The sequence below is a fragment of the Nomascus leucogenys genome, chromosome 8, assembly GCF_006542625.1.
Source record: "Nomascus leucogenys isolate Asia chromosome 8, Asia_NLE_v1, whole genome shotgun sequence".
Taxonomy (NCBI): Eukaryota; Metazoa; Chordata; class Mammalia; order Primates; family Hylobatidae; genus Nomascus; species Nomascus leucogenys.
The window spans coordinates 17,999,148-18,019,852 of NC_044388.1; the positions used below are offsets into that span (position 1 = coordinate 17,999,148).

General features: G+C 35.7%; 1 protein-coding gene across 1 annotated transcript in view; it reads left to right on the top strand.

The window, feature by feature from the left end:
• NPHP3 (nephrocystin 3) overlaps window positions 1-20,705 on the top strand; it is a 45,371-nt gene that overhangs the window by 22,870 nt on the left and 1,796 nt on the right. Inside the window, exons 10-26 of the mRNA XM_030816819.1 lie at window positions 1,940-2,043; window positions 3,024-3,138; window positions 3,410-3,553; window positions 4,022-4,119; window positions 5,498-5,600; window positions 6,049-6,131; window positions 7,892-8,033; window positions 10,056-10,220; window positions 11,866-11,960; window positions 12,486-12,608; window positions 13,843-14,032; window positions 14,213-14,454; window positions 15,877-15,952; window positions 16,716-16,843; window positions 18,315-18,555; window positions 19,596-19,721; window positions 20,286-20,401. Coding sequence (XP_030672679.1) covers window positions 1,940-2,043; window positions 3,024-3,138; window positions 3,410-3,553; window positions 4,022-4,119; window positions 5,498-5,600; window positions 6,049-6,131; window positions 7,892-8,033; window positions 10,056-10,220; window positions 11,866-11,960; window positions 12,486-12,608; window positions 13,843-14,032; window positions 14,213-14,454; window positions 15,877-15,952; window positions 16,716-16,843; window positions 18,315-18,555; window positions 19,596-19,721; window positions 20,286-20,401 — 2,291 coding nt within the window. The remainder of the gene's footprint in view (window positions 1-1,939; window positions 2,044-3,023; window positions 3,139-3,409; window positions 3,554-4,021; window positions 4,120-5,497; window positions 5,601-6,048; window positions 6,132-7,891; window positions 8,034-10,055; window positions 10,221-11,865; window positions 11,961-12,485; window positions 12,609-13,842; window positions 14,033-14,212; window positions 14,455-15,876; window positions 15,953-16,715; window positions 16,844-18,314; window positions 18,556-19,595; window positions 19,722-20,285; window positions 20,402-20,705) is intronic.

Consider the following 20,705-nt stretch of genomic DNA (forward strand, 5'->3'; position numbering starts at 1 on the left):
ACATCCTTAAATATCTAAACAAATTATCAGAACTTGAAATATACAATGAAATCCCTGTGCAAGTTAAAAAAAATGTAATACTTAGTTAAAAATTAATGTAAGAACTAATATTTTAAAGAATATTATAGTAGCTAATATTAACAGTTGTATTTTTACAGAACTTTTTGAATTTAGACTGCCCGTTAACGTCCTGGTTCCATCATTTACTAACTAGATTTCTTCAAGTTACTTGGCCACTCTAAACTTTGACTTTCTTGGCTGTAAAATGAGGATAACTAATAGTACCTACCTCATAGGTACTTGTTGCAAGGATTAAATCAGATAATGCACATAAAGTGCTTAGCACAATACCTGTCACATGATAAATGTTAGTCGTTATTTAATGAGAAGTATTGCTATTGTTATTTTATAAATAAATAAACTGAGGTTCAGATTAGGGTTTGCCTAAGAGTACACAATGAGTAGATTGCAGATGTGGGAGTTGAACCTAGTTCTTTTCTGGCTCCAGATCCTATGGTTTTTCTTTTATAGCCAGGGGTCTTAACTTGGGAAGCATGGATCCTATAAATGGGCTTTCTGTGGGACCATGAACTAAGTTCTTAGGACTTATGAGGTAGTAAATCAAGACTTTCTTTTCTCCTTCAGAAGTGTCATTTCTATTCGAATTATTTGAGTTCCTGGGGAATATATTCTTTAGAGATATAATTTTTGTGCTTGTTAATTAAATATAACAAGTAGAAAAATTGATTGAAAAACTATACCAAGTAATTCATTATAGTTGCTGGAGAATTGTGTTATTCTAAAGCAAGCCTAAAGCTGGCAGCAAACTACTTACTCTACACTTTTTAAAATTCCTCATCAGCTATCATTTAGACCACTGGTACACTGAAGAAAAACTCAAGTCTCAAGATAATTTTTGAAACTCCTTAATAAGTTCTAAGATATTTTGGTTTTTGAGTGTGTCCTTTTTAGCTTTGAACCAGTTTTGAGTTTCTGGGGAAAGCTTGGGAAATAGGAATTCTTGGACTTTACGCTGAACTCACTTAGTTTCAAAAAGATCTCAGGCAGCCTAGGCTAACCTGATTGTCCTGGCAGGTTGGGATACTCCAAGTCCCCAGACAAAACCTGCTCTTATTTGGACCTTTTCTCAGCAACCCCCAGAAACTGAGGTGATTCCCAGGACAGGTGTTTATTCCTCTGACCAGGAGATCTAGGTGGCCTGCTAGTACCTTCAAGGTCTTCTGCAGTATTTTCTGTGATTTGGGGGCCACAATGAGCTCCCTGAAACATTCTGCAAACATTTGAGTGTTGCAAAACCCCACAGGGACCTGAAATGTTGTCCTTTACACATTAATTTACAGCAATACTATGTGTAGAAGAAATTGGGGCCCCTTCTTTTTTTTTTTTTTTTTTTTTTATTGAGACGGAGTCTTGCTCTGTCACCCATGGGGGCTGGAGTGCGGTGGCGCGATCTCGGCTCACTGCAAGCTCTGCCTCCTGGGTTCACGCCATTCTCTTGCCTTAGCCTCCTGAGTAGCTGGGACTACAGGCGCCCGCCACCACGCTCGGCTAATTTTGTTTTTGTATATTTAGTAGAGACAGGATTTCACCGTGTTAGCCAGGTGAAATGATCTTATGATCCGCCCGCTTCGGATCTCCTGACCTTATGATACGCCCGCTTCAGCCTCCCAAAGTGCTGGGATTACAGGCGTGAGCCACCACGCCCAGCCAGTTGAGGCCCATTCTTAGTTTACTAGTTGAGTCATGTTTTTGCCAGCCATAAAAAGAGGCAATTATGAGAGTGCTGTCAACTAAAAGTAGATTTCATTTTCTCACACAGCTTTTCTCCAGTATTTTCAAAGAATAATCAGAAGTTGATTCTTCAGTAGTCTCAGAGGCATGCGCTTCCTTACAATGTAAATTCATTTTTTTTTTCTAGTATTACCAACGCCTTAATGATCTAGTGGCAGCACCAGCCCCGATTCCACCTCTTCTGGTGTCTGGTGGACCAGGTTCTGGGAAGTCTCTTCTTTTATCAAAGTGGTATGCTGCAGTGCAATTAAATTATTGTTGTCATTGTTTGAATTACTGAATCTATTCAACAAAATGTATTGCATGCCTGCCTTCCTGCACAGCCTACACTAAAGAAAGTAAAAAGGAATAAAACAATAGGTTCATGCCCTGAAATGCATAGAATTTGGATGTTAGAGAGAAGACACAGAATGAGAAAGGAATAGGAAGCATGAACATTTATGATTATGTACATAAATCACATAAGTAACAGCTATGGGAGTGCTATGTAAGGAAGTGATCATATGTGATATGTCATATAAGACATGTTATTAAGTGGATTATAGAGTAATGTGCCTTTATTTTTAATTATTGCCTTTATTTAAAAGTTTCATTGATACTTTAAATACTTGAAACAAGATAAACGCAGACTAGTTAGAGTGAAATACATTCTACAGAACATCAAAATTAAGGATAACCTTTACCATGAGTGCAATCTAGTTTTTTAAATTATGGACTAAGTTTCATATAAGCTAATAAACTTTATTATTTCATTATGTTATTTAAAAACAAGCAGTAAAAATATTTTCTTTCATTCATAATTATTTACATTGAAGGGTTAGCATATGTAGTTGTTTCCTTTTTATTACCCTTTTATTTAAAGTTATGTTTGGAAAATAATATTTTTGTACCTAACAAATTTTCCTCTAGTAGGAATTTTTAATTAAAAGTTAATGCTTATTTTACTAATACCTTACCCTCATATGTAAAGTACTTTGGTTTTGGTTAATTAACATCTATTTATAATTAAAATGAATCTACAATTTTTTAAAAGATTATTTAAAAGGATCTAAAAGTGGAGTAAAAACAAATCTCCATATTTATTTAAAAGTAACTGACCATCTGATTGCTCAGTTAGGCAACATTTGATGTTTACTGCATTGTAAATTCTTTTTGTATTGACAGTCAAGGAACTTTATCGGTTTTATAAAAGTTCTGTCTTTTTCTTTCAGGATTCAATTACAACAGAAGAATTCCCCCAACACACTGATTCTTTCCCATTTTGTGGGAAGGCCCATGTCAACCAGCTCAGAGTCCTCCTTGATTATTAAACGACTAACTCTAAAGGTATAGTATCCTATCTTTTGTAATTACAGAATTTTATTTAGATTCAGAAATTGTTGGGACTAATAAGTACCTACTGGTAAATCAGTTTTCAGTATTATCCACCTGTTTTGGTTTGTATAAGGTTAAAAATAATATTTGATATAATCAGGTCCTCTTGGTGACTTGATTTTGGTTTATAAAAAAGTGAGAATAGAAATATTTCCCCCAGCTCCGTAACTACTTCAGTAACTATGTGTAACTACTTCAGTTTGGGTATGTTCCTATCTTGTAGTTGATGCAGCACTCTTGGTCAGTCTCTGCTCTGACACTGGATCCTGCTAAGCTTCTGGAAGAATTTCCACGTTGGCTGGAAAAACTCTCTGCTCGTCATCAAGGCAGCATCATCATCGTTATTGATTCTATAGATCAAGTTCAGGTACCGTTTTCCATTTGTTACCTGTTGATACACTCAGAGATGCAAATTCAGTAATAGCTAGAGCAGGCATTTAAATTACATGTTTGTGAGAAGAAAATATGATGTTATTTTTTCTATTTCTGCTTTATTTCTAGGGAGGAAACATGGATTAAAAAAATATATCGTATGCCCACAGACACTAATATCTTATTGAGAAAGACCAACTGAATTTACACAATTAACAAAGACTATTCATTTTGACATATTTTTAGGGCCTTGACATATCCTGACGTGTCCAGAGTTCAAATTGGTGATAATAATGTTTTGCTACTTGTTCTTTTAAAATTCTAAAATAAATCACCCCAAAATAAGATTTTTGTCCTTAATAAGATAAACTTAATGAGAATTTCATTTTATATGGGGAGCTATTATTGGATTGTTTTGAAATATTTTGATTAATAGATTGAATTTTGTTTTTATATTTTTAAGCAAGTTGAAAAACACATGAAATGGCTGATAGATCCACTGCCAGTGAATGTAAGAGTAATTGTTTCTGTGAATGTAGAAACATGCCCTCCAGCATGGAGGTACGATGCCAACTTTAGTTCTTTCAGAGTACATGAAATGTTTTAAGTACAAACAAGGAAAGGTTTTTAATATGCATTTATGGTTTTCATGTTTTTTATGTAACTTGCAGTGAGGATGGGGAGAAGTGGGTGAATTTATGAAAAAAAATTCAATCTATAGGATTGTATAGATGGTGTGAGCCTGTAATCCCAGCACTTTGGGATGCCAAAGTGGGTGGATCACTTGAGGCCAGCAGTTTGAAACCAGCCTGGCCAACATGGTGAAACCCATCTCTACTAAAAATACAAAAATTAGCCAGGCATGGTGGTGGGTGCTTGTAATCTCATCTACTCGGGAGGCTAAGGCAGAAGAATCGCTTGAACCCAGGAGGTGGAGATTGTAGTGAGCCGAGATCGCACCACTGCACTCCAGCCTGGGCTACAAGAGTGAAACTCCATCTCAAAAAACAAACAAATGGTTGGGCGCAGTGGCTCATGCCTGTAATCCCAACACTTTGGGAGGCCAAGGCGGGTGGATCAGGAGGTCAGGAGTTCGAGACCAGCCTGGCCAACAGTGAAACCCCGCTTCTACTAAAAATATAAAAAATTAGCCAGGCGTGGTGGTGGGCGCCTGTAATCCTAGCTACTTGGGAGGCTGAGACAGGAGAATCACTTGAACCTGGGAGGCAGAGGTTGCAGTGAGCCGAGATGGCACTACTGCACACCAGCCTGGGCAACAGTACGAGACTCTGCCTCAAAAAAAAAAAAAGTAGTAGAGCAATTGGATCCCATGGAGCAGTGTTTCTCAACCTGTTTTTGCTCCTATAAGGAGCCATTTTCGACATTTTATTTGTAATTGCCTCCCCCAAGAAATTTTAATACCACACACATACTGTATATCAGCTTGTGTATATAGATATGTGTGTCTGTGTGTACTTTATACATAAAAAGAGTAAGTTTTTTCACTCCCCCACAAATGCAATTTTCACTACCATATCGAGAATGTATATTGTAATAGTTAAATTTCAGTTGCATTACAAGTGCTTGTGGGCAATAATTGTGTCTGGTGCCACTCCTCATAGATACTCATACCTATGCTTAGTTTTACTGATAGTATGGAACATAGAACTAGAAATGTTTTACCATGTAACTATCTAATGTATATACTGTTTATTTTATCACACTGTTTGTTGTGATTCATTGCTGAAAGTAATGATACACATATTAGAATGAGTGAGATATATTAATTACTTAATATGATTAATAGACATTAGTTTTGCTTATTTTACAAAAACAGCATAAAAAGTTAATTCCTGTGGTGGATTTTAAATTGTGTTGTGGGTAATTACAGTTCTTGTTGTATTATTAAAATTTCATTTTTCTTTTCTTTAAATAAAAGGTTGTGGCCTACACTTCATCTTGATCCCTTAAGTCCAAAAGATGCAAAATCTGTTATAATTGCAGAATGCCACTCTGTAGACATTAAATTGAGTAAAGAGCAGGTGTGTATTTTTCATTTTGATGCAATCTTCTACTCTCTCTTATCTTTCCTATGAAACATCTTATGTGAGACTTAAAATTCAATATAGGGGATCTGTTATAAGGAAAATTGGAGTTTAGTAATTACTCTTGTAAATGTATTGCCTCTTAAACTAATGACAGGTAGAAAAGAAGCAATAAAAAGATTTTGGTCTTAAGGTTGACTTTAGTATATAATATTAAGCAGGTATTTTAAAAGCAAAAGAGCATTTTCATACTGGCCACATCTGTGGTCTGCAGTTGGAAGGCTGCCCACAGCTGAGGAGCCACCACTGCATGGTGTGATGTCACGGATGGCAGCAATAGTGTTACTTCTGTCGGGGTACTTGTTGATGGCTGGGTAGTAGAGACCGCTTAATTCCAGGGTGGTTTTTGTATTTCTGTTTTGTTTTTCTTGGTAAACTGGTGCAGGAGAAGAAGCTAGAACGACACTGTCGTTCTGCTACAACTTGCAATGCCCTTTATGTCACCCTTTTCGGCAAAATGATCGCGCGGTAAGTGGTGGTTATTTTACATGATCTTCTGCATGTTTTGTGTTTGCTGCAGACCCTTTCTCACCCTGCAAAACTGAGAACTGATCACTACACCAGTCTGTTGAGCCACTCAGATTTTATTTGAATAGTGATACTAACATTTGTGAGAACATGGCTTACAGGTACCTACTGCCCATGATTGTCAGAACTTGATAGATTTGTCTAATTTTCTTCACACTAATCTGTTCCCTATTGGAGGTTGCAAAAGAAAGCCATCCTCACTCTCATTTGTGGCCCCTAGCTTTGGGAAAGTGAAGGAAACAACTGAGGGTTACGATATTATTTCAGGTGTCTTTGAATATCAGGAGGTAGATATATGGATATGAATTTTTAATTGTCTCTGTTCTCAAGTCCTGATAAACTTTTTATTATAAAATAGTTCTATTTTAGATATCCATTAGTAATCTGCCTTTAGATAAGCATTAGAGTATCACTACTTTTATTTCCTCAGTATAGCTTTACCCTATTGTATCTATTCTCAACCATTAGAATGTTTTACTACTTTTATTTCTTCTTCAGTATAGCATCACTCTACTTTGTCTTTTCTCAATCTGAGGTAAAAAAAAGATTAATACATATTTTGTTATTCATTGCAATAGATGGCAATTCTAGCACACGTATTTCCAGACACCAAATCTAGTACTTCTTGTCTCTTTATTCCATGTTCTCATCTTGAGCACCAAATTTGAAATTAAAAAATCTTCTGAAACTTTACGTTGCCCACGATATTTCATCTTTGTTTTTGTTTTTGAGACAGTGTCTCACTCTCCGTTGCCCAGGCTGGAGAGCAGAGGCCTGATCTCGGCTCACTGTAACTTCTGCCTTCCAGACTCAAGCGATCCTCCCACCTCAGCCTCTTGAGTAGCTGGGACTACAGGAGCACACCACCATGCCTGGCTTATTTTTGTATTTTTAGTAGAAGCAGGGTTGTGCCATGATTGCCAGGCTGGTCTTGAACTCTTGGGCTCAAGCAATCTACCTGCTTAGCCTCCCAAAGTGCTGGGATTACAGCATGTGAACCACTGTACCCAGCCTGCCTGTGATATTTCCACTGTCCTTTTCCACTGTTAGTTGTGGCAACACATCTGGCCTCTGTGAACATCAGTGATACGATGAGTATGATTCAAGAGTGTGAGTCATTTTTCATACATTTAATAGTGTTCATTGAAAGTATCTATTTTACTGTTTTTATTTTTGAAAGTACCTATTTTAAAGAGACTATGGACCCTTTGTTTTTTCTCTTTGTACATCTTTATATTATTTTTAAAAACTGGTAAATATTGTGTAATCTTTTAAAACAAACCCACCTATTTAATGATTTTCTTTAGCCTTGTGTTTTCAAAATTCTGGCTCCACACAAACTTAATTTGCATGGCTAACTAACAATACTTATCATCGTTTCCCTGCTTCCTGTATGTAGGTGGCATGCTTCTGGATAATAAGAACCATGTCTGACTCATTTTTGTGTTCCATAATGCATAGTAATTGCTTGACAAATCATAGATTTCAGCATGTTTATTGCACTGAATTAAATTATATATAGTAAAATAAACCCAATGACTCTAGCAGCCCCATAAAACTACCACTTTCCTGTATCATGTTTTATTGAATTTGTTATTGGTTGCAGTACAAAAAATAGAGTTCACATTGTTTTTAATCGATCTCAAAATTTTCACAGATGTTGACAATCTGTAAGAAATTAAATCTCTTCTCAATTCCAGCAGTGCTGGGAGAGCAGGCAATTTAGATAAAATCCTTCATCAGTGTTTCCAGTGTCAAGATACTGTGTCATTATATCGACTTGTTCTGCACTCCATCCAGGAGTCCATGGCAAATGATGTGGATAAAGAGCTAATGAAGCAGGTAAAATGTAATAAACTTATAAAAAGGAATGTTAGTTTGCTTTGTGTGTGTGTGAATGGAAATAAATAACAATTCTTTTAAAATTTGTGCTTAAATATGTTTCAGGCATATGCAGGAATGCTGATAGCCATAGTGTGCTTGTGGAAATTTGTGTTTTCCTGATTATCATTGAGATTTATCATCTTTTCATGTTATTGGCTATCCTTTTTTTCTGAATTGCTGGTTCAAATCTTTACCCATTTTTTAATTGGGTCGTTTGTCTTTTCCTTATCGATCTGTAGGTGTCTTAAATGTTCTGCATACTAAAAACAAATCCTTTATTAGAAAATTTGCAAATAAATGTCTTTTTCCTGTTTGTTTCTTGTCTTTTAACTGTATAGTATCATTCATTATGGTTTCATTCATTATAAAAGCTTTGTTTCATATATATATGTATACACACACACACACACACACACACACACACATAATTTCCTTCAAAAAGTTTTATAGTTTTTTCTTTGTGTGTGAAGTCCTTAACGCTTGTTGGTATCTTTTTGTTTATTGTGTGAGGAAGGAATCTACTTTTTAATCCTCTGTCATATGGATAATTAATTGTTCTTTTTACTAAATAATACATCTCTTCTCATTTGCAATGCCAACTGACAAATATCAAGCTCACAAATAAATGTGGGTCTGTTTCTAGGCTCTTCTGTTCTGATTTTGCCTATTCTTTGCCAGTACCATACTGCTTAGTTGTTAGAACTTTAAAGTAAGCTTTGGTAGTTACTTGGGTAAACCTTCTTTTATTATTATCCTTCACAATTGCCTTGTCTAATTTTCCATATATGTATTTTTAGAATTAAGTGCTATGTAATTAAAATAACATTGTAGTTTTTTGTTGATGTATTCAATTTTGGTTTTTGAAAATATATGTATATCTAGCAACCTCATAGTTTGAACCTGGATTTTTCCCCCGCCCCCGAGACAGAGTCTCACCTTGTCACCCAGGCTGGAGTGCAGTGGCGTGATCTCGGCTCACTGCAAGCTCGGCCTCCCGGGTTCAAGCAATTCTCCTGCCTCAGCCTCCCGAGTAGCTGGGGCTACAGGTGCCCGCCACCATGCCCAGCTAATTTTTTGTATTTTTAGTAGAGATGGGGTTTCACCGCGATAGCCAGGATGGTCTCGATCTCCTGGCCTCGTGATCTGCCTGCCTTGGCCTCCCAAAGTGCTGGGATTACAGGCGTGAGCCACTGCGCCCTGCCAAACCTGGATCTATTTTTATGTTAACTTTTCAGCTTGGTGGTTCCCGGGCATTGGACTTCTCAGCCCACTCCAAGCCCACAAGCTTCCTTGTATTCTCTCCACATCTGTGGGCTAATGTTTTTCTCATGCACCCCTTCACTGAGGGTGAAGGTCCTTCAAAGCCCTTCAAAGATCCTGGTGTTGACAAGAAATCTAGTTCTACCTCCTTGCCTCACACAGCTTAAGGGCTCACCTTCCATCCCACTGTGGCTGTGAAAACCTAAGCCCTTAAGTTCCTAGGGGATGCTGCCTGTCCTCTAGCTCCACTGCCCCCATAGCCAGCAGTTCCAGCCCTCAACACTCTGATTTCAATTTCCTATTCATTTTTGGCAGTTGAAGGATTTCTCTTTCTTTTTTCCAGGATCAACTGTGCTTTTAGAAATGTATCTGGTATTCATACGTGTTTATAATGGGAGGGCTATTTTCTTCCACTGTCTTCCTGGAATTGGAATTCTGCCATTAATTATAATAATACATTTTTTGCGGTTTTAATTTTCACTATACTTTTTTCTATAAGAGTATTGTCTTTGGTGTGCCAGATTTTATATATACGTTATCTTAATCTTGATTAATGTCTTTTGGACAGTGTGTTTTAATCTATCTCTTGATTTATTAAATCATTTGAATTATAAGTTTTGGTAAAAAGAAATAGTCTTAAAAGAATTATGGAAATTTTAATGGCTGTTAGTTACTTATACAGGTGCTTTATGATTACTGTTAATTTGTTTTGCTACCTAGATTCTCTGCCTTGTCAATGTTAGTCACAATGGTGTGAGTGAATCAGAACTGATGGAACTCTATCCTGAGATGTCCTGGACTTTCTTGACCTCCCTCATTCACAGTTTATACAAAATGTGTTTGTTGACTTATGGTTGTGGCTTGCTTAGGTTTCAACATCTGCAGGTAATGTTACTTTAGGCATCTTTTTATTTATTTATTTAAGAAACAGGGTGGAGTGCAGTGGCAAGATTATTTCTGCCAAAGGAATAAATTCTAAAGATCTGCTATACAACATTGTCCCTATAGTTAACAATACTGTAGTACACTTAAAAATTTACTGGCCGGGCGCGGCGGCTCACGCTTGTAATCCCAGCACTTTGGGAGGCCGAGGCGGGCGGATCACGAGGTCAGGAGATCGAGATCACGGTGAAACCCCGTCTCTACTAAAAATACAAAAAATTAGCCGGGCGTGGTGGCGGTCGCCTGTAGTCCCAGCTACTCGGAGAGGCTGAGGCAGGAGAATGGCGTGAACCTGGGAGGCGGAGCTTGCAGTGAGCTGGGATCGCGCCACTGCACTCCAGCCTGGGGGACAGAGCGAGACTCTGTCTAAAAAAAAAAAAAAAAAAAAAAAAAAAAATTTATTAAGAGGGTAGGTCTCATGTTAAGTGGTCTTACCACAGTACAATTTTTAAAATTAAAAAATAAGTCAGATACAAAAGATCAAAAAAAGTTTCTTAAAGGTAGTTTATTTCTTGAAAAGTTTTTTTCAATTATGTTTCATTGAATTGCAGTGTTATTATACAGTCATGCATTGCTTAACAATGGGGATGTGTTCTGAGAAACACATCATTAGGTGATTTTTTCATTGTGTGAACATTGTAGAGTGTACTTACACAAATCTAGATGGTACAGCCTACCACACATGGAGGCGATATGGTATGGCCTATTGCTCCCAGGCTACAAACCTGCACAGCATATTACTGTACTGAATACTGTGTGTAACTGTAAGTATTTGTGTATCTAAATACAGAAAAGTTACAGTAAAAATGTGGTATGAAACTTTTAAAACGGTATGCCTGTATAGGGCAGCTTCATTATAATTTTATAGGATCATCATCATATATGCAGTTTGTTGTTGACCAAAACATTGTTATGTGCACGTGACTGTATATGTATTAAGAGTTTGGACTCTGTAAGCCAGTCAGCGTCCTTTTCATGGATTAATGCCTATCTAAACTTGGGCAAGATCTAAGCCCCAGGCAGACTTTGGCAGTTTACGAAAGGGGTTGTGAAGCGAATTAATTGAGGTGGTTCTTGGTCCATGTGAGGTACTAGAAAGATGTTTAGCACATAGAAGTAAATCTTTAGGAAATTTTGGCTAAAATAATTCCTATCATCTGCAGTGCCATGGTTGATTTATGTGTATATATATACAATTGCAAATGAAGTCTTACATTTGAGTATGCTGTATCATATTTGTAGATGTGAAATGTTTGCAATTTCACAGCCTTTTTCCTTTCTTTATTGTGTATTGTTTGAATATAATTTATTTTTAGTAACTTCTCATTCCACACTTCTGAGATTTTTAATGTATTAACTAAAGTTTGAATTAAATTGTGTTTTGAGCTTATAAATATTAGTACAGAAATTTTTATTCTAGTAACAGTTTATCAAATAAATATGTCCTAAATTTAAAAACATTTAAGTGACATTTCTATTATACAGCTATAAAATAGGAATAATTATAAATTCTTTTTTGCAAATCTCTTGTTAGATGTACAATGACTTACATAAAATAGAACTCAGTATTTCTTCTTTTTCTCCCTAGGCTTGGGAAACAGTGAGACTGGAGTACCTGGAAGGCCCCACCGTTACTTCTTCATACAGGCAAAAGCTAATCAATTATTTCACCTTGCAGCTAAGGTATTGTAAATGTTTCTGTTGTTCTTCTGTAACTTCTGCAACACACTCTACCTTTATGTCCTTATTTCTGTTTCTTAGCTTACAACTTAAAGTACAAAAACTTAATCCTCTCCCTATTCTGTTCATGTCAAAAGAGCACGAGATGATTTTGTCTTCTAATATTATGCTAAAAGTTTAAACAAGGAAAATCAATGTAGGATCATTGTATTATTTTTATTTTATTCCAATAGTTTGTGTCCATGTATCTGTATGTATGTATACGGGTCCATTGAGTGTTTTTTTAAATAGTTCAATTTTAGGAAAATACTTTTAGAGTTTGGTTGATGGTTCTGCATATCACTGAATTTATTTTCTTAGATTGGTAAAGTCTCTGATTTTGACCTAACTTTTTTAGTATTAAATTATACTTAAAGAATCAGAGATATATGTTAAATATATTTATCTTCCTTTAACATTTGCCTGAAGGCTTTTTGAAGCAGTCTCGCTGTAGGAAGATATCGACTATTGTCTCCTCTCTTTTGATAGTCAGGACAGAGTGACTTGGAGAAGTGCAGATGAACTCCCATGGCTTTTTCAGCAGCAGGGAAGTAAACAGAAGCTGCATGATTGCCTTCTTAATCTCTTTGTGTCTCAAAACCTTTATAAAAGGTAAGAAACATTATAGAACATCCTTCCCCAGAAAGAGAGATTTAAAGATGTTCAGTTTAACAAAGAAAAAATGGTATTTTTAATTTAAAAATTAGTCTAAGTATCTGAAATACAAATAGTGTAGGAGAACTCTTGAGACAATTTACAAATCTCTATTAGATCTACTTTTCCCAAGAGGAAAACAGAGTACTGCTGCTTTATGAAATCAGAGCTGGAATGATTTCGGTTCAACTTTTTATCTTATGCTTACATTTAAGCAGGTCTAAATTTAAACCACCCAGAGAGGTGGTTCATGATGTCTGCTTCTTTGGGCCTTCAGATATCTGAAAGCGTAGCCTTCAAACCAGCCTCTGAGGTCCAAGTAGAATCTGTCTGGTGTTGAATTTATTTGTTTTTATTTGTTTACTTTCTATGTCTGGTGTTGAATTTAAAGAAAGAATTACACTAATTCAAAAATGTATTGTTTGTCTCTTTTGATATGTTCTAGTTTGTCAGTGGCAGAACTATCTTTTTATGAGCCAACTGTCTAACCTACTAAGCTCCATGAGGGTTTTTTTCTGCCTTACTTAGAAATTTAGACATTTCTTATACAATAAGTATCATAATTTATTTTGCTCCTACATAAACTCTCTAAAATTTGTTGCATCTCTTAAATTATTTCTGATCTCCATTCCAGTTTTTCATGATTCCTTTGAAATCAGATATTTTTTAGTTTACCAGCCCCATACTACTTAAGATCACCAGCAGATGAATAAGCTTACTTTGTCATTCAATTTCTTGATGAAAATGCAAAGTAGATACTCTGTGACAGTTTATTTTTTATTAGTTTCTTCTCTTTGAATTTCCATACTTAAAATAATTTTGGGAGTGAACTCAGCAGTTGGCTCCATATTGTGAAATGTGTAAAAAGGATTCAGATAGATTCCCATTGCTAAGTAGCCATGTTAAGGATAACAGCCAACACTGTGGAGTACTTACTGTGTGCCATAATCCCCCTGTGTCTCCATTTCTGCAGATGAAGGTGACAAGGTCTAAGAGGTCAGACAACCTGCTCAAGATTACATAGCTAGGATAGTGGTGGAATTCAGATAGTGAGTGGTCTGAGTCTTACCTCACTACACAGTACTCGCCTACTAATAAATTGTCAATAACTTGATATCAATTCTGGAATTTTGATTCTGTAATGGATTTTAAAGTGTGTTTTTCATTAAAGTACTGTTATTTGTTGAAACAGGGGACACTTTGCTGAGTTGCTGAGTTATTGGCAGTTTGTTGGCAAAGACAAAAGTGCAATGGCAACAGAATACTTTGATTCATTGAAACAGTATGAGAAAAACTGCGAAGGCGAGGACAACATGAGTTGCCTAGCTGATCTTTATGAAACCTTGGGGCGATTTCTCAAGGATCTGGGCCTTCTCAGTCAGGTAAGCTCAGCACATCAATGGCAAGCCAGAGACAGGTGAGATTTTTGTGTTCACTCCTCTTTTTCCAAGATGTTAATGTGGTTTTCATTTGTTGTGCTATAATCTTTAATATTTAATCAGATGACAGATCTTGCAGCATTTCACTCACTTTAACTGGCCTTTCACCCCTTTTCCCCCCAGGCTGTAGTGCCTTTGCAGAGGTCTTTAGAGATTCGAGAAACAGCTTTAGATCCCGATCACCCAAGAGTAGCCCAGTCCCTCCACCAACTAGCAAGTGTATACGTGCAGTGGAAGAAGTTTGGCAATGCAGAACAACTGTATAAACAGGCGTTGGAAATCTCAGAAAACGCTTATGGTGCGGACCATCCATATACTGCTCGTGAACTTGAGGCACTTGCAACTTTGTACCAGAAACAAAATAAGTAAGATTTTTTAGATCAGTAATACCTGATTTTATGAAGGGGAATTACAGTTTTAATGTACTTATAGGGTAGGCTTTGTTTTATCACTGTGTACTTTTCCTTACCCTGTGCCTAGTCTTCATGTGGTAAACAGAAAATTAGAACAATAAGATTCATCTCTGTTTGAAGATGCATGAAGGATAGAACATGGACTTTCGAGTCATATAGTCTTGGGTTTGAATCCTGGCTCATTCACTGACTAACTTTGAGTGCTTTACTAATATAGGTTTAGTATCCTTTATCCAAATGTGGAACCAGAAGTGTTCAGGATTTTGGATTTGTTCAGATTTCAGAATATTTGCATATATATAATGAGATATCTTGGGGATGGGACCCAAGTCTAAATATGAAATGTATTTATGTTTCATATACGCCATATACACATAGCCTGAAAGTAATTTTATGTACTAGTTTTAATTTGTGCATAAAACACAGTTTTGACTGTGGCTTGAGTTGACCCATCACTTGAAGTCAGGTGTAGAATTTTCCACTTGTGGCATCATGACAGCACTCAAAAAGCTTCTGATTTTGGAGCATTTCAGAATTTGGGTTTTCAGATTAGGGATGTTCAACCTTTATGGGACCAGCAAACCATTGCCCATAGGCCAAGTCCAGTTGTGTAAATAAGGTTTAAAGGGAACACAGCCAAATTTTTTTCATGTATATATTATCCATGGTTGCTTCTGTGCTTCAATGGCGGAGTTCCTTACTTGGAACAGAAAGCATATGGCCCACAAAGCCTAAAATATTAACTCTCTTGCCCTTTATAGAAAAAGCCAATCTCTGGTATAATAAAAAGTCTTTCTTATCTATCAGGCACCCAGTGAATGGCATCTCTTCCTTTATTAAAAATTATTTCTTTTGCTCTATCATAAGTGATACATAATGGAATTTTTTAACTTATAGAAGTATTGTTTCGTACAAATTTTGTGTGAATTTCACATTTAAACTTGACCAGAAATTAGCCTATGCAGAAAAAGTTGTTAATTAAAAATTATTAGTGTGCTATAGAAAACTGAAATTTTGGATTTTCATTTAGTTAGGTTGCCCTTCAGAGACTTAGGATGAGTTAAATTAGTTAAAGATGATCAGATGTCAGCTACTTAGAGGACTAGACTTACTTTGTTTTGCCAACATTTTTTTAATTGAACAGAACTTTTTATTAGAAAAACATCCATGATAGACTAAGATATCTTAGTGTTTTGTCATATTTTGTTTTATGAAAGGGTTTTTAGAGATTAATGTCATGACTATCATTTCTAGAAAAAATGCTGTATTTAATAGCCCAAAAAGACTTTACACTACGAAAAGAGTGCTTTCATTTCACTGAAGTATACTTTGAATATGTTTCTTTTGTTTGACTTACTGTAATTTTTTTTTAAGATATGAACAAGCTGAACATTTTAGGAAAAAATCCTTTAAAATTCATCAGAAAGCTATAAAGAAAAAAGGCAACTTGGTAAGGAGAGATTTCTTTTGTGTTGTGTTTTGAACGTAAGAGGAAAAGAGCATCATAAATGCATACACCTCACATGTTTAAGAGCTTTAGATTTTAAAATCTTCTAGTTTTTTAGAAAAGAACTACTTAACATTTTCTTATTTATGTGTTAAAATATCATATTACTGAGAAGTACAATTTAGACTTTAAAAAGTGGAACTCTAAATTCATTTGAAGGTTAGGCTTTGAAAGACGGAATTTAAAGCGACCTCAGTTCTTTGAAGGGTTGGAAAAAGGAATAAAATAAATTTAGTTAACATTTTGTGTTATGTTCAAATGTGAAGAAAGCCTTCCCCTCAAATACACAATTAAAGTTATTTTTATTTTTTTAAGTTGCTGATAAAGTCTACATGTAGCATATTTCTTTAATTTAAAATGCTGTGTGCATTTTTATGGACCTGATGTTTATGTGTTTACCTATGGGGTTGATAAATACCTGCAAATTAATTATATTCTATTATTTCTTGAAGCACTTTGAGATATAGTTTACTTTCTAAAATATAATCATTTTCATGAAATAGTTTTTAATGAATTTTAGAATGTGTTGCCATGTGGAAATATTTGTATTTGTAATCATCAAGTTAATTTAGTGTGATGCTTGAAATAATCGTTATCTAGATTAAATGGGAAAAAAGGAAGATTTTTTAGGACCCTCATATATTGTTTCAGAATCAAGGATTGCACCTACTTAGTGATTGCTTTTCATTTTTCATGTTTGCTGCAGTATGGATTTGCCCTTTTACGTAGACGGGCTCTACAGTTAGAAGAGCTTACATTAGGTAAGGACACACCTGATAATGCTCGGACCCTCAATGAACTGGGTGTTCTCTACTATCTTCAAAATAACCTGGAGTGAGTACCATGGGGTTAATAATGAAAATAATTAACCATTTTCTCTTTGATGCAATGCTGTTTTACATTTTTATCAAGTCTAAAGTTAGAAAAAAAATGATAAAAACCATGCCAAATTTCACGTATGTTATATAATGAGCATACACATACCTAAAGACCATGGCATTTTCTCTACTGTGTTTCTTTTCACATTGTTCTTTTTTTTTTTTTTTGAGACAGTCTCGCTCTGTTGCCCAAGCTGGAGTGCAGTGGCGTGATCTCGGCTCACTGCAACCTCCACCTCCCATTCAAGCTATTCTCCTGCCTCAGCCTCCCAAGTAGCTGGGATTACAGGAGCCTGCTAATTTTTACAGGCACGCCCGGCTAGTTTTTTGCATTTTTAGTAGAGACAGGGTTTCACTGTATTAGCCAGGATGGTCTCAATCTCCTGACCTCATGATCTGCCCGCCTTGGCCTCCCAAAGTGCTAGGATTACAGGCGTGAGCCACCACGCCTGGCCCACATTGTTTCTTAACTGAAAAGTTATTCTGTAGCTTCCCTGGTGTATTTTATATATTTATGAAAAGTGAGTTTGTGTAGATATTGTGCATGAGACCTCACAGAAGCAGCAGCTTGGGACTAATGGTAAATAATGTAGACGGTTTCTAGTTTTGTCAGTTCATTTGGGCAAAAGGATTCAAAATGACATTTATATTTATACGTTCTAAAAAATAAGTATTTTTGGACTTCAGATATCAGAAAAATACAACAAATTTGAAATTTTGGATGTCAGAAAAGTATCATAAATCTTTAGCCCACTTACAGAAACTTATGTAAAAAATAATGATTTATTCTTTTGTTAAAAATTATTTAGTACTGGCTGGGCAGGATAGCTCATGCCAGTATTCCCAGAGCTTTAGGAGGCTGAGGTATTAGGATCACTTGAGGCCAGGAATTCAAGACCAGCCTGGGCAACATAGTGAGACCCTGTCTCTACAAAAAAAATTAATAAATTAGCCAGACATGGTGGTACACACCTGTAGACGCAGCTACGTGAGAGGCTAAGGTGGGAGGATCACTTGAGCCTAGGAGTTAAGGTTACACACACGCACACATACAAAAAAATAAGGAAATAAAAATTATTAGTACTAACTCCAAAGGGAGGAAGAGTGAATACAAAAATCTTTTATTTGACCTAGGTCTAATAATTTTTAAAGTATAAAAATTTGTTTTGGAAAATATCTATCAGTTTTTCTTTCAGAAGTGGAGAATTGAGGCAATCATCCACACATTTTAGGTCCTCAAACTATCAGGAAAAGGGCAGGAAGAGACAGGGGTGGGGAAGAGGGGTAAAGTAAGATTTTGAGCTGAATCTCTTATTTTAACTAGAATCTAAGAATAAAGATGATTCAGTTCTCCACTTAATTTAGGGGTCAGGATTCCAAACTCTAGAGAATAGATAGTTTAAGCCATTTTGGGATTGTGTTCACAGAACAGCTGACCAGTTTCTGAAGCGTTCCTTAGAAATGAGGGAGCGAGTTCTAGGACCAGATCACCCTGACTGTGCTCAGTCTTTGAATAATCTGGCAGCTCTATGCAATGAAAAGAAACAGTATGATAAAGCAGAAGAACTTTATGAAAGAGCTTTAGATATTCGGAGACGTGCATTAGCTCCTGATCACCCTTCTTTGGCATATACGGTGAAGCATCTTGCCATCTTGTATAAGAAAATGGTAAGTAATCCTTGACATTCTTACATGTTTTATAACACATCAGTGAAGCCATAACTACTATCAGCAAAATAATTTATGATGGATAGGTTAGTTTATATGAGCTTTAAAAATCATGATTTAACTTTTAACAAGTAACTGAGCAGAACATTTAAAATAATTATTTCATGCTGAACTGGTTACATTGATTCTTGATTCTGAAATAATATACTAGTAAATTAATATGCTGGTTTTGTTTTGTTAAATACATTCCAAGTACAAATGCATTTATTAGCATTCTAATTCAAACTCATTTTACATTTCAGAAGTTCTAAAATTCCACCAATATTGAGTTTGCTGTGTAAAGCAACATAAACATAAGAAATCAGGAGACATCTTTGTAGTTGATTAAATGAACATTTTTATTTCATTCTTTCTTGGCTTTGCCTGTAATTAAATGTAACCATTGTTTACATGGTTACATTTTGCAGTATCACTCAGGGTTCTATACTGAGTGATATTTGGAATTTTTATAGCTGCTCTCAAAAAAGAAAAAATTCCAGGGAAGCCTGCTTTCATTTAGCATAGTTACAGAGCTTTGTAGACTGTCTTTAGACTTTGTGGGTCCATTACTGGTCATCCTGACACCAAAGTTGTTTTAGTAAGAAGGGTACATTGCTGCTATTTCTGCCCAACTTTCAGGTGAAGTGGTTAGAAGAATCTGGAAGGGATTTGGCAAGAAATGAGCTTTTTACTTTGATGCAGTCTCCAAATTATGTGCAATAGTAAATCTGCTTTAGCTGATATGTTTTTACTACACTAGAAACAGGAATAGTGGATGATCCTAAAGGGTTTTCTGAATTATCAAAAATGCTTTTGTATACAGTGTAGCTTTAAATTTTCAGTTATCTATAAACTTAATCATTAAGCTGATAGGAAATGCTTCTGAGATTTTTTTTCCCTCAAAATTACCCTTTAATATGAAATTTTACTTATGGAAAAGGCTCTGATAAGATAGTATTTATTGCCTTATATTTTTTTTAGATTTAACTCTTGTTTTTTAGGGGAAACTTGACAAAGCTGTACCTTTGTATGAATTGGCTGTTGAAATCCGACAGAAATCTTTTGGCCCAAAGCACCCTAGTGTAGCTACTGCCTTGGTGAACTTAGCTGTTCTTTATAGCCAAATGGTAAGTTCCCATATTTTAACGTTGTATCAGTTAATTATGGTATAAAATATAGGTAAACATGAATTAGGGAACAGTAAATAGAATGAAAGACAATTTAAGGATATTTCTAATACTTCCTTTAGTATTTGAGAAACTATTGAAGTTAGACTTGTACGAAGGTCCCTTCCTCTTAGTGTAAAACACTGTTAGTTCAGAGCATAGGCTGTTTCTAAAATTCTGGAGATACCCTACATCCCTCCATATAATATTTAAGTATTTAAGCCTGTGGCATTTGATTATGCTGGGTGAGAATCAGGTGGGGGACCCACTGGGCAATAAAGGAACAGGTTTGTGCTTACAGTATTGGATTATGGTCAAATGGTTACCAAGCCAGGTCTAAATCTTAAGTATCTGACTTTCTATTATACTGCTTCTCCTATGATTATTCATAAATTAATCTGTTTATTCCCATCTTTTAGGAAGATATTAACATTTTAAAGTACTAATCAAAGTAGGTTAGCTTAGTCTAGAATACATTAATTTCAGAAACCCAGTGTGCATGAGCATTATCATTTTTTTAATAAGAAAAAACACGTTGAAGCTTTGCCATTATATGAAAGAGCATTAAAGATTTATGAAGATAGCCTGGGTCGGATGCATCCTCGAGTTGGAGAAACACTGAAAAATTTAGCTGTGCTTAGGTAAGAATTTTTTTCACTTTCCTTATACAGCCTCTTTTATTTCAAGTAGCTTTGTCTTAGAACAGCACAAAATATGTATTACTGAATGTTTTTTCTTAGAGTGGGGAGGGGTTGTTTTTTGCTGATTGACTTCAAGAAGTACTAAAGTAGTATCTAGAAATGAAATGAAGGCTGCATGATCTGTTTTGCAGAGGAGTGTATGTATGCATCATGGCAAACAGTGAAGGATGGTTTACACTGCATCTGGCTCTGGGAGTAATATGGGTAATTTGCTGTCCCCAGAGTGAATTTGCCATTAAGTATA